Raw genomic sequence first — 13,631 nt, 5'->3', positions numbered from 1 at the left:
TAGTTATGTCTTTTTGTTTTTCTTTTTGTTTTATTCATGCAGCTTCTTCCTTTTTTACTCTGTGTCAAAGGTAGGCATTTTTTCAGCTGGAAGTTTTCAGTCAGCTGTGTGACGGAATTTGTATATAAGGAAGGTGACATCTTCAATATAGATTTCATGGAAATAGTTGCGGTTCTACCTTATCCAGTAACCACTTTTAAGTCCAGAAAAATTACATATGTATTCCCTGGAAGTGTCAATGTGTATGAACAATGACTGAAGTTAGCAAAGGCTTAGGCCTATACACAAATTTGTTCATATTTCAGCTATTCATTTTTCCAGTTCTGTATTGTAGCTTATGTTGCTTATTTTGAATTATAAAAACCTTCCAAATGTAAACTGTTATTGTTATTACTAATTTCCATGGAGATTAATGCTACCTAAATCCATATTTAACTATCTTATTGTTGTTGTTTTAGGGCCGGTTGTTCGAACGCTAATCAAAAATGATCATTATCAAATATTTAATTACTGTCACAACTGTCAATGTCAACTGATTTAGTTGCTGAAAACATAATTATTGATTACAATTATTAAATTAGTTAATAAATTATGTTAATAATTGTTATGTTAATTGATTAACTAATCTCATAATTATAATCAATTATGTTTTCAGCAACCCAACCAAAGTTGACATTGACTGTTGTGACAGTAATTAAATATTTGATAGTGATCATTGTTGATTATCAAATATTTAATTACTGTCACCAAAACTGTCAATGTCAACTTTATTTAGGTTGCTGAAAACATAATTAATTACAATTATGAGATTTATTATCAATTATGTTAATAATTATTGTTATATTAATTGGTTCTAGTCTCAGAATTGTAATCAATTATGTTTTTAAAGTTGACATTAACAGTTGGTGACAATAATTAATTATTTGATAATGATCATTGTTGATTAGTCTTCGAACAACCGGCCCTTAATGTATCAGTTAATTGGCCAATATAGTTGCAAAGTGATAAAATGCAAAAAAATGTAGGTATAAAAATTAAGTTATAAGGTAGTAGGTTAGTAGGTACTGAAAGTTTACACACACAGCTAAATGCTGATATGTTTTTTGATTAATTTAATGGTTGTAATAAGGCAATTAAGTATATGTTTCACAATAGCCCCATTGCTGTTTCATAATAGCCCCTTTTCATGGGGCTAAAGTGAAACGCAGTTTTATTTTTTTTGTGCTTTTATTTTATGACAAAAAACATTTTTGAAACCACCAACTTGTAAAGGACACAAAGATACATACTAATGAACTTTTGTTTGTGTCTTGGGGCAAATAGATCATAAGTTATATTGCAAAGTTTACATTTTTGTTTCATATTAGCCCCGATTGACCCTACCTAAAATATAAGATGTAACAAATATACCTAACATATAACACTAAATTTAACAAGACGTATTAACAATAATGAAATAGACTTTTTACAACAATGAACATCATAAAGCCAGAGATCTCTTCAGTTGATCCAATGAAATCTTGAAAACATCAACATTACTAATATTCAATAATCCCATATACCTATCGACTGGGCTATGAAAACCAGAGGATGTTCTGTGGTAAGAGACATTGAATGTTTTATGATAGCGAAGGGCTTGATAGGGAACATTAAAATCAATTTGGCGCAAGAGACTGGGACAATCAATTTGTGCGTTAATCAACTTATGCAGAAAGACCGCACCAGAGATGTCACGACGTAATCTGAGAGGAATTCGAGAGAGATGGGACTCTACAGTTGAGTAATCATGGTTAACTATAGTTAATTAATGTTGGATCCTCTCGACCGTATCGATATGGTTTTGATAGTAAGGGGACCAAACTACAGAACAGTACTCCAACAAGGATCTAACAATTGAGCAATAAACTAATCTCGTTGCTACCACAGAAAAACACTTACAATTTCTCATAACAAAACCTAGAAGCTTAGAGGCCTTTACAGAAATAGTATTAATGTGTTCTACAAAAGAAAATTTTCCATCCATAATGACACTCAAGTTGCATTAGCTGATTATGAAGTGTAAAATCAAAGGAAAAAGGGGTCCTGGTAGACGACAAATATTCTGGAAAAACATTCACAACTAGATCGGGTTAAACATACAGAAACTTTTTAGAAACGCAGAAGATAGACACGAATTTGCAATGGTTATAGCCAACCTTCATTAGTGAAGTCGGCACTAGAAAAAGACGACTAGGAGTAGATAAAATAGATGGTAAAAGAGAAGTGAAAGGAAAAGAAAACTACAACAATGGATTGGGTATAGCACTCTACAAAATAAGTGAACTAGTGGGTGCAACAAGAAATGGTAAATAATCAGAAATGTAGTTGGCAACATCCAGTTAAGTATTTACACCCTCAAAGAAGTAGCCAGTAATAATATAGGCTTGTTTGTGTATGATTTTAAAATTATACTGAAACCAATTTGGAGATATGAAGATGTGCTAAACCATAAAAAGAATGTATTACATGTATACACGTAAAGAATGTATTACAGTAAGTTGAAACAATCTCAACATTTGCTTAAGTGCTCTTGTATAGAAAATTCTTACCTGTCCTGATTGGTTGGGGTTGGTTAGGTGCTTTTTATGTTTCATGGCACTCATATGTTTAAATACTTCTGTCTTTCCACATTTATAATCTTTTTTGCAAAACCTACAGTAAAAATAATGTGGGCCGTGAACACTTTCTGATATCCATGGTTTTACAGCTGGTATAGCCTCCCATTCTTTCTTATATTTTTGAATGTAATTTTTCTAAAAGATAGGGAAAAATATGTTATTAAACAGGTTGAACATATTATTTTAATTTTAATAATGTGATAGTGTTTAATTAACCAAAGTAATATTAATGTTGTGTATAAAACAATATTTATTATGTAATTTAAATACATAATGTAACATTTAATAGCATTTTATTTTATTTTCCAATTTATGTGAAATTTTTGACAAGCACTTTGAGATATATCAAATCCGTACAATACTGCAATTTTACAGTACAGTCGAACCCTCTTATTGGAATAGCCTTCGTGTTAAGCACAACAGAGGAAATAATTCTGAAAGGCAGAAAAACATATGGAATGAATAGAAATCTGCTGAGAAGCAGGACTCTTAACTGCCGTGCTAAGCCTAAAGGCAGTAACTGATTTTTTATCGAAAATGAGATTGTTGTATTTCTAGGGTAGAACAGGGTATTTAGAATATATTTACAAAGTTCTTGGAGTTGCAGAAGTATTATAATGGGTATCTAGAATATATTTACAAAGTCTTTGGAGTTGTAGAAGCATTATAATATAATGAAACCTACCTAGAAATACAAAAATCTCATTTTCGATAAAAAATCAGTTACTGCCTTTGGGCTTAGCACGGCAGTTAAGTATAATGTGAACCTATATAAGATCTTAATAAGACCTGTTGTTACATATGGGATGGAGACAGTGAGGATTAACAAGAAAGAGGAAGATAGCCCTGAAATTTGAAAGATAAATAATGAGAACAATACTGGGCCACAATGTAACAGAAGAGGGAAGAATAATAATGAAAATAAATGCTGAAATTACAAAAAAAAATTAAAGAGAGAAAATATTTATAGTCAAATACATAAAAGCAACCCAACGCAAATATGTCTTTGAGCAAAGGCGTCCTGAGAGACTTTTTTGGGACCCTGGGACAAATCGTTAATAAAACGGGACAATCCCGTTTTTACGGGACGTTTGGTCACCCTAATCTATGAAGTTTGGTTAATTGTATACAAATATTAATTTTTGGGATATTTGTATCCATTAACCAGTACGATTTTTTATTGTACTCTTAATCATTTCCTCTTCTCCATCACATATAGAAGAATAGTAATTTACTTCACATAGTTGACTTTGTTCCTATCATCACTGAGTGTTAAATTTCTAAATTCTTAGAGTTGAGTACTTTGTTATTTCTAAATTGGGTAAATTGGGCTAGGAAAAGCCTAGTAAAACTATACCTTTTTCTTAGAAGAGTCATAATTTCCTGCATCCTTAGATTTCCTTTTCCCTTCGCCTTTTTTGCCCTTTTTGATTTTCTTGGACAGAGGTTCGTCTGAATCGCTGTCGCTGTGTGCATCAAAATCATTTGGTCCAAAATCAGATTCATCAGAAGCTTTGAAATCAGAAAAGAGATCTTTGGCCGTCTTTGCAGCGGGCTCATCTTTCGGTTGCAGCGTTTGAACTACATTAATTTCCCTTATCTCTGGAGAATCTGGGCTTGTATTATTTTCCATTTTATTCTGTTATCTTTCGTAATTAAAAATTTGTTTTCAATATCGAAGCTAACCTAAAAATACAATTCGAGGGAAACGAAGACAGATTTGACAAAACAAAACTTCTTCTTTTCGTGTCAATCTTAATAAGTATTATTACCTAAAAAGCAGTTAGCTGTTGTATGGAAGAGAGCAAAGAGAGAGGACACAAACGCTTCTGTATTTACCAGTGATATGAAAATCACTGGTAAGAAGTTAAGAAAAGTATTTAAAACACCATAGTGTAAAACACTCTTACACAATTAGTCTACTCGCCTATTTCTACTTTCAGAACTTTTCTACTTAACAGAAATTTTAAATATTTGAACCGCCTTGAAACACAGAACAAGAAATTTGAAACATGTATTAAACTTTGCTAACTTCATATCAGTAACTGAATACTTTTGTCTAGCGGCCGACTCACTGCTTTGTGCCGTGTAATTTGGGTTGCCTATATGAACTTGAATCGGCGAAATGGCCATATAAAATATAAATAATAATAAAGTTCTGCTGTATTAACCACTTAAAAATAAAAATTCACATTGTAAGGCATGAATGAATCAAATATATAGTACCTTTTTTGTATAGGGCTTTTCATCGATATTAATTTGTTTCGAGCTCCTGTCATATATGTTGTATAATCTGTGTATAATATTTGATTATACGGATTATACGACATATGACAGAAGCTCGAAACAAATGACTGTGAATGAAAATCCCTATTTAAAAATGAAAATTTGGGAAAGTTTTCGGATAATTTTTTTCTTAATTATTCACCCTTTTTACACATTTCACATTTTTAACTTGGTATCAGAGATGATGGGCAGTATTTCAAAATTTTAAATGCCAAGTATTTCAATACCTACTCAATAATTATAAATAAGTACATACTTGGTATTTAAATGCTCTAAAGACTAAAGTATTTAAATACAGTAAAACCTTGATATAACGGAGTAATTGGGGGGAGGGTATGTCCGTTAAAGCCGAAAGTCCGTTATAAAAAAATAGGTTTAAAATTAATCATAATTTTTTTTTGAAAATATATGCCGTAGTTCTTTAGATACAGTGTACAAATCTCTAGTTAAGACAGGAATTAAGTTTTGTTTGGTACTTTTTTACTTCTTGACTTCATCTCAAAACTTTTTACAATATACTCGTTTGGTTGCTAAAATTATTCACTGATCCATGCGTTGAATAAGCTATGTATTTTTTGGAAAAAACGATCCAATTAAAGTTACCATCTTCTGAATGACGAATATTTTCAGGGGGATAAGCAGGAGTGTTGTCTAAAATCAATAAACAATTCACCTCTTTCGGCGGTATTTCCAGTATCTTCTCTTGAAATTTTCTCACTGCAGGTACAAATTCTTAAAAAAAAACCAATTTTTGAAAATATCTGTGGTGAACCATGCCTTATTAGAGCGATAATATGAAACGGACAGATGATGCATTATATCTTTGACAACTCTACATAGATTTACGAGATTTGCCAATAATTATAACAGTCAATCCACGCGATCCATCGGCTTGAGTACAAACTAGTGCCGCGATCCTTTCCTTGCTAATTTTTCTTCCAGAATTCGATTTTTCATATTTTTTTGCATTCAAATTTTTTTTCAGTCAATCGGATTTTTTGTCCGTTATATCCGAAGTCCGTTAAATAGAGGTCCGTTCTATCGAGGCTTTACTGTACCTAAAAAAAGGGTGAATGATTAAGAAAAAATATACCTAATGACTTGGGTACATTTTTAGTACATATTTAAATGTTTGCTATTTAAAAATACTTTTCAACATTGGTATAAATATTTGTATTTATGACACTTTCGCCAAATTTACTAAAATTTGTAATTTTTTGAAGTTATGCTTCTTTAGGCGCGATTGGGAGTGAATTTTTATTATTCTGCGCGCATGCGCACACTGGCAGTATGGAGTTTGTTGTTAAATATTTTAAGTTATGTAGGTATGTATCAGTCCAAAAAAGGTGTGGAAAGAATATATTAGTGTTTTTAGTAAATATATTTATTATAATTTTTGAATCTTTGTATTTGTCTTCCTCGGGAATAAGACAGTAAAAGTAATATTTAAAGTATTTTTATACTTCACTTGATCTATTTGTCACTATGTCTGACAGAAGTTGTAATCTGTAAAAACAAAAGGAGTAATAGCTCAGTGGTAGAGCGTTTGACTGGAGATTGAGAGGTCCCCGGTTCGAATCCGTGTGTTTTAAATTTTTTTATTTTTAGTATTGCTTTAATAAAGATTTTTGGCAAGTAGTAAGTAAAAATTAGTTTAATCTTTAAATAAAATACAAATAACCTGATGAAAGTATATTTATTTCGTTGAAATCATATAATAAAAGTATAACTTCTTACGTGCGTACACAGTACACACACATTTTTTATAATATCTAATCATTGTTTTATTTAAGTCGAGAATAGCCTACCTACAGACCACTCTTTATAGTAATAACTTTTCAGTTTCATTTTTAAATACGTCTACAAAAAAAGGTACTACATAATACCTACTACCTACCTACATATTTTTTGATTCATTCATGCCATTCAAACAAGTGAATTTTAAAAGTGGTAAGTGGTTAATTTATGCTCATTTCGCCGATTCAAGTACATATATATAGGCAACCTAAATTACACGGCACAAAGTAGTAGTCCTGTCGCTAGACAGAAACGACAGGAATGATATTTAAAAATTTAAATATCCACACAGCGCACAGCACAGCAAAACAGCACACTCAGCCACTCAGCACAGCAGTGCCAGCAGGAAGAATATGTGTCAATGTCAAAATTCTTAAAAAATGTAGTTTAGGTTAAATCTATTTTTGTTCTTTAATATTAATCTTTTATTAAACTATGCAGATAAAAAGGTAGTACTTAAGTAAATATGTCTCAAATTATGCTGATAATTGCTTCGGCATATCTAGTCTATTGTCCATTTACGAAAGTAGAGGAAAGCTTTAACTTACAGGCCATTCATGATATTCTATATCATGGATTTAACCTTACACAGGTAATCCATTTATAAATGATCGTTTATTTTTAGTATTTTAACTTATTACCCTTGATAATAAAGTAGCTTCTAACCGGAATAATGAATGGCATGCCCAAAATGTATAAACATTTGTGCACAGCATGAAAATATTTTAAAGGCTCTATAAAAATAGTGCCACTATATTTATGCTTCACAGCTTGCTGCTTATTTATTATGGTACATGTGTAGTGCCAATATATTGTAAGTATTTCAAATTATAAAAGAATAGGAAACGGTGTCTGATGGGATGACAAACACTGTACATTCACTAGTTATTGTAAAAAACCTTTCTTTCTTTCTATATCCGCGTAATTTGGTGTTGAAAAGGAAGCAAACACTGATGCATTGCATGGATATAGTTTATACAGCGAAACTGCATTTCACACCAAATGACACAGAGAGTGAAGGGTTTTTTACTAAAGTGAACTCTCTCTATAACGATCACGGATATCACACGGTTTTGCTTAAAACGAGGTTAGTAGATGTCCCATGAAATTCCTATTGAACTATAACACCTCTATAACGAGGCATACTTATTTGGTTATAATGAGGAAAAAAGAAACCTAACAATATGTTTCTTTACCTGTTTTTAGCGCAGTAATAGCTATAAATAAATACCCCAACTGCCTGTATATAGAAATGCCCAACATCTGTGTTATTATTGAGGCCAGTGCTGTAATAAACTCCACCGCCTGTAATAAAATTCTTCCTTGATCGACCGATATTGAATATTGTAGGAAATTTACAATTTACTATGGCGAAGTCTCATTATTCATGTTGACCATCGACACCTAATAAAATAGGTAAGAGGCATCAAAACCTTTCAATATTATTGTTGTCTGATATAACGAGATCCATTTAAAATGAGGTAATAGTCCACCATTTCAGTTCTTGTTATAGAGGGAGTCTACTGTATAATTCGGAAAGTAGAAAATAGTGTTTACCCTCTTTTAACAATAAATACTTTAAATCTTGAATCCCATCGTTTGGTGCCCATCTTGAAAAAACACCACATGGCTGAGTACCATATACTTAAATGGTTCATTTAGCAGGGTTGTTTTGTTTTAAACATTTTGTTTTAAACAACTGTTTTAAACATGTTTAAAACACTTAAATTAAACAAGCGTTTTTTTTTCATTTTTTTTGTGAATAATACATAAATATGAAAAAAGTCTTATACATATTATTATACAGAAATACAGACTTTGTAACAAATATATTTTTATTTATTAATAATGGGAACCCAACAAAAATTGGAAAACTCAAAACATTTTGCATACAAGAGTTAATAATTTTCTCAAATTGTTTTAGTCTCATAGTAATCTTGTAATCGAAGTCATCAATTTTATCAGCCACGTGATCACTTATAGAATTAAGCTCTTTAAAAATTGAAACCAACTTAGCAGCTTTGACATTGCCTAGCCGGTTATATAGTTTGGAATTGACTAAAGCGTATGACGAGAAGAGATTTTTTATGTTGTATGACCATAGAACGCCACCATGCCAATGGTTGTACATTAGATGTTTAGAAAATATATATGGATTAAAGGGTACACACCTTGCCTGGTAATTAACAATAATTGGCAATGCTTCTGGATGTGAAGTGAAGTTTCTACATATTCCGTACCAGTTTTTATTTGCTCTTGACTAAATTTACTTCCACTAAAGCGATGAGCAAGCAAACTTGTCAAGAAATGAGCCAGGATCAAAGCCATTTTCATAAGCTCCTTGACTTTATTCGTATCATTTACCAAAAATTCGCCATTTGCGTGTTCAGTCTCGAATGCTTCCAGAAGTTCTAGCCATATCTCTGTAGCCTCTCCTTTAGTGCAAGTATTTGTTTGGACTTTGTCCCTGCACTGCAATATAATTTAATTTTTATAAATACCTAGTCTTTGGCATTTGCCTTTAACTTTGTATCATTTACAAGCTTTGTTACATCTTTATCAATACTTATTCTAAAAAATCCACAAGGAAAAGAAAATGTTTTTCCTGTAGTTGGCTGTATACCATCAACCACAAAATTGGAAAAAAATCCTTTGTAAAAGGTATAATTTTTTACCGGTGTTACCTTAGCCATAAATTCCATCCATAAATTTTTTTTTCATATTTTCACAAAAATTTGGTATAAATTTATCAAAAATGAATAAAACAGATAATATTGACAAGAAAAATGTTATATATGTTACATATGTTTGGAAAAAAAATTTAAACCGGCAATTTATTGACGGTGAGTAGATAATGCCACTCAAATTCAAAAATCCTTTATGGATGGTACGTTAGTCAACTTTTTTTCTCAGTTTCTTGTTAAATTCTCAAAGTAAATATAATAAAGCATAACATATAAAAAAATCGTGATGGAGGTATTTTTCAAAACAAGCGAAAAAAATTCTGAAACTTAGATGTATTGCGCGGTATTCGTTAATACGTCTCAAATTCAAAAATCCTTTATGGATGGTACGTTAGTCAACTTTTTTTCTCAGTTTTTTGTTAAATTCTCAAAGTAAATATAATAAAGCATAACATATAAAAAAATCGTGATGGAGGTATTTTCCAAAACAAGAGAAAAAAATTCTGAAACTTAGATGTATTGCGGGCTATTCGGTAATACGTCTCAAATTCAAAAATCCTTTATGGATGGTACGTTAGTCAACTTTTTTTCTCAGTTTTTTGTTAAATTCTCAAAGTAAATATAATAAAGCATAACATATAAAAAAAACGTGGAGGTATTTTCCAAAACAAGAGAAAAAAATTCTGAAACTTATATGTATTGTGGGCTATTCGGTAATACGTTTCACATTCAAAAATCCTTTATGGATGGTACGTTAGTCAACTTTTTTTCTCGGTTTCTTGTTAAATAAATTCTCAAAGTAAATATAATAAAGCATAACATATAAAAAAATCGTGATGGAGGTATTTTCCAAAATAAGCGAAAAAAATTCTGAAACTTAGATGTATTGCGCGCTATTCATTAATACGTCTGAAATTAAAAAATCCTTTATGGATGGTACGTTAGTCAACTTTTTTTCTCAGTTTTTTGTTAAATTCTCAAAGTAAATATAATAAAGCATAACAAATAAGAAAAATCGTGATGGAGGTATTTTCCAAAACAAGAGAAAAAAATTCTGAAACTTAGATGTATTGCGGGCTATTCGGTAATACGTCTCAAATTCAAAAATCCTTTATGGATGGATCGTTAGTCAACTTTTTTTCTCAGTTTTTCGTTAAATTCTCAAAGTAAATATAATAAAGCATAACATATAAAAAAATCGTGATGGAGGTATTTTCCAAAACTAGCGAAAAAAATTCTGAAACTTAGATGTATTGCGCGGTATTCGTTAATACGTCTCAAATTCAAAAATCCTATATGGATGGTACGTTAGTCAACTTTTTTTCTCAGTTTTTTGTTAAATTCTCAAAGTAAATATAATAAACCATAACATATAATATAAAACGTGATGGACGTATTTTCCAAAACAAGAGAAAAAAATTCTGAAACTTATATGTATTGCGGGCTATTCGGTAATACGTCTCACATTCAAAAATCCTTTATGGATGGTACGTTAGTCAACTTTTTTCTCAGTTTCTTGTTAAATTCTCAAAGTAAATATAATAAAGCATAACATATAAAAAAATCGTGATGGAGGTATTTTCCAAAACAAGAGAAAAAAATTCTGAAACTTAGATGTATTACGGGTTATTCGGTAATACGTCTCAAATTCAAAAATCCTTTATGGATGGATCGTTAGTCAACTTTTTTTCTCAGTTTTTTTTTAAATTCTCAAAGTAAATATAATAAAGCATAACATATAAAAAAATCGTGATGGAGGTATTTTCCAAAACTAGCGAAAAAAATTCTGAAACTTAGATGTATTGCGCGGTATTCGTTAATACGTCTCAAATTCAAAAATCCTATATGGATGGTACGTTAGTCAACTTTTTTTCTTAGTTTTTTGTTAAATTCTCAAAGTAAATATAATAAAGCATAACATATAAAAAAAACGTGATGGAGGTATTTTCTAAAACAAGAGAAAAAAATTCTGAAACTTATATGTATTGCGGGCTATTCGGTAATACGTCTCACATTCAAAAATCCTTTATGGATGGTACGTTAGTCAACTTTTTTCTCAGTTTCTTGTTAAATTCTCAAAGTAAATATAATAAAGCATAACATATAAAAAAATCGTGATGGAGGTATTTTTCAAAACAAGCGAAAAAAATTTTGATCCTTAGATGTATTGCGCGCTATTCATTAATACGTCTCAAATTCAAAAATCCTTTATGGATGGTACGTTAGTCAACTTTTTTTCTCAGTTTTTTGTTAAATTCTCAAATTAAATATAATAAAGCATAACATATAAAAAGATCGTGATGGAGGTATTTTCCAAAACAAGAGAAAAAAATTCTGAAACTTAGATGTATTGCGGGTTATTCGGTAATACGTCTCAAATTCAAAAATCCTTTATGGATGGTACGTTAGTCAACTTTTTTTCTCAGTTTCTTGTTAAATTCTCAAAGTAAATATAATAAAGCATAACATATAAAAAAATCGTGATGGAGGTATTTTCCAAAACTAGCGAAAAAAATTCTGAAACTTAGATGTATTGCGCGGTATTCGTTAATACGTCTCAAATTCAAAAATCCTTTATGGATGGTACGTTAGCCAACTTTTTTTCTCAGTTTTTTGTTAAATTCTCAAAGTAAATATAATAAAGCATAACATATAAAAAAAAACGTGATGGAGGTATTTTCCAAAACAAGAGAAAAAAATTCAGAAACTTATATGTATTGCGGGCTATTCGGTAATACGTCTCACATTCAAAAATCCTTTATGGATGGTACGTTAGTCAACTTTTTTTCTCAGTTTCTTATTAAATTCTCGAAGTAAATATAATAAAGCATAACATATAAAAAAATCGTGATGGAGGTATTTTTCAAAACAAGCGAAAAAAATTCTGAAACTTAGATGTATTGCGCGCTATTCATTAATACGTCTGAAATTCAAAAATCCTTTATGGATGGTACGTTAGTCAACTTTTTTTCTCAGTTTTTTGTTAAATTCACAAAGTAAATATAATAAAGCATAACATATAAAAAAATTGTGATGGAGGTATTTTCCAAAACAAGAGAAAAAAATTCTGAAACTTAGATGTATTGCGGGCTATTCGGTAATACGTCTCAAATTCAAAAATCCTTTATGGATGGATCGTTAGTCAACTTTTTTTCTCAGTTTTTTGTTAAATTCTCAAAGTAAATATAATAAAGCATAACATATATAAAAAACGTGATGTAAGTATTTTCCAAAACAAGAGAAAAAAATTCTGAAACTTATATGTATTGCGGGCTATTCGGTAATACGTCTCACATTCAAAAATCCTTTATGGATGGTACGTTAGTCAACTTTTTTTCTCAGTTTCTTGTTAAATTCTCGAAGTAAATATAATAAAGCATAACATATAAAAAAATCGTGATGGAGGTATTTTTCAAAACAAGCGAAAAAAATTCTGAAACTTAGATGTATTGCGCGGTATTCGTTAATACGTCTCAAATTCAAAAATCCTTTATGGATGGTACGTTAGTCAACTTTTTTTCTCAGTTTTTTGTTAAATTCTCAAAGTAAATATAATAGAGCATAACATATAAAAAAAACGTGATGGAGGTATTTTCCGAAACAAGAGAAAAAAATTCAGAAACTTAGATGCATTGCGCGGTATTCGTTAATACGTCTCAAATTCAAAAATCCTTTATGGATGGTACGTTAGTCAACTTTTTTTCTCAGTTTTTTGTTAAATTCTCAAAGTAAATATAATAAAGCATAACATATAAAAAAAATCGTGATGGAGGTATTTTCCAAAACAAGAGAAAAAAATTCTGAAACTTAGATGTATTGCGGGCTATTCGGTAATACGTCTCAAATTCAAAAATCCTTTATGGATGGATCGTTAGTCAACTTTTTTTCTCAGTTTTTTGTTAAATTCTCAAAGTAAATATAATAAAGCATAACATATAAAAAAATCGTGATGGAGGTATTTTCCAAAACTAGCGAAAAAAATTCTGAAACTTAGATGTATTGCGCGGTATTCGTTAATACGTCTCAAATTCAAAAATCCTATATGGATGGTACGTTAGTCAACTTTTTTTCTCAGTTTTTTGTTAAATTCTCAAAGTAAATATAATAAAGCATAACATATAAAAAAAACGTGATGGAGGTATTTTCCAAAACAAGAGAAAAAAATTCTGAAACTTATATGTATTGCGGGCTATTCGGTAATACGTCT

At 30.4% G+C, this 13,631-nt stretch overlaps 2 protein-coding genes across 4 annotated transcripts in view; one reads left to right on the top strand and one right to left on the bottom strand.

Annotated features, from left to right (window-relative positions):
- The window catches only part of LOC126889633 (N-acetylneuraminate lyase-like), a 52,250-nt gene extending 47,870 nt beyond the window's left edge, over nucleotides 1-4,380 (bottom strand). The window contains exons 1-2 of the mRNA XM_050658118.1: nucleotides 4,015-4,380; nucleotides 2,589-2,792 (exon numbers count right to left, since the gene is read on the bottom strand). Coding sequence (XP_050514075.1) covers nucleotides 2,589-2,792; nucleotides 4,015-4,290 — 480 coding nt within the window. The 5' untranslated portion in view covers nucleotides 4,291-4,380. The remainder of the gene's footprint in view (nucleotides 1-2,588; nucleotides 2,793-4,014) is intronic.
- A 2,680-nt stretch (nucleotides 4,381-7,060) lies between these two features.
- LOC126889631 (probable Dol-P-Man:Man(7)GlcNAc(2)-PP-Dol alpha-1,6-mannosyltransferase) overlaps nucleotides 7,061-13,631 on the top strand; it is a 40,039-nt gene continuing 33,468 nt past the window's right edge. Inside the window, exon 1 of one of the 3 annotated variants that reach the window (XM_050658111.1) lies at nucleotides 7,061-7,332. In XM_050658111.1, coding sequence (XP_050514068.1) covers nucleotides 7,207-7,332 — 126 coding nt within the window. In that variant the 5' untranslated portion in view covers nucleotides 7,061-7,206. Of the gene's footprint in view, nucleotides 7,333-8,134; nucleotides 8,157-13,631 lie in introns of those variants that run through there. The other 2 variants (XM_050658113.1, XM_050658112.1) reach the window with 2 other exon arrangements.

The sequence above is a fragment of the Diabrotica virgifera genome, chromosome 8 (assembly GCF_917563875.1).
Source record: "Diabrotica virgifera virgifera chromosome 8, PGI_DIABVI_V3a".
NCBI classification, from domain to species: Eukaryota; Metazoa; Arthropoda; class Insecta; order Coleoptera; family Chrysomelidae; genus Diabrotica; species Diabrotica virgifera.
Note: the sequence above shows the minus strand (reverse complement) of the source record. Positions and strands in the feature narration are given on the sequence as shown.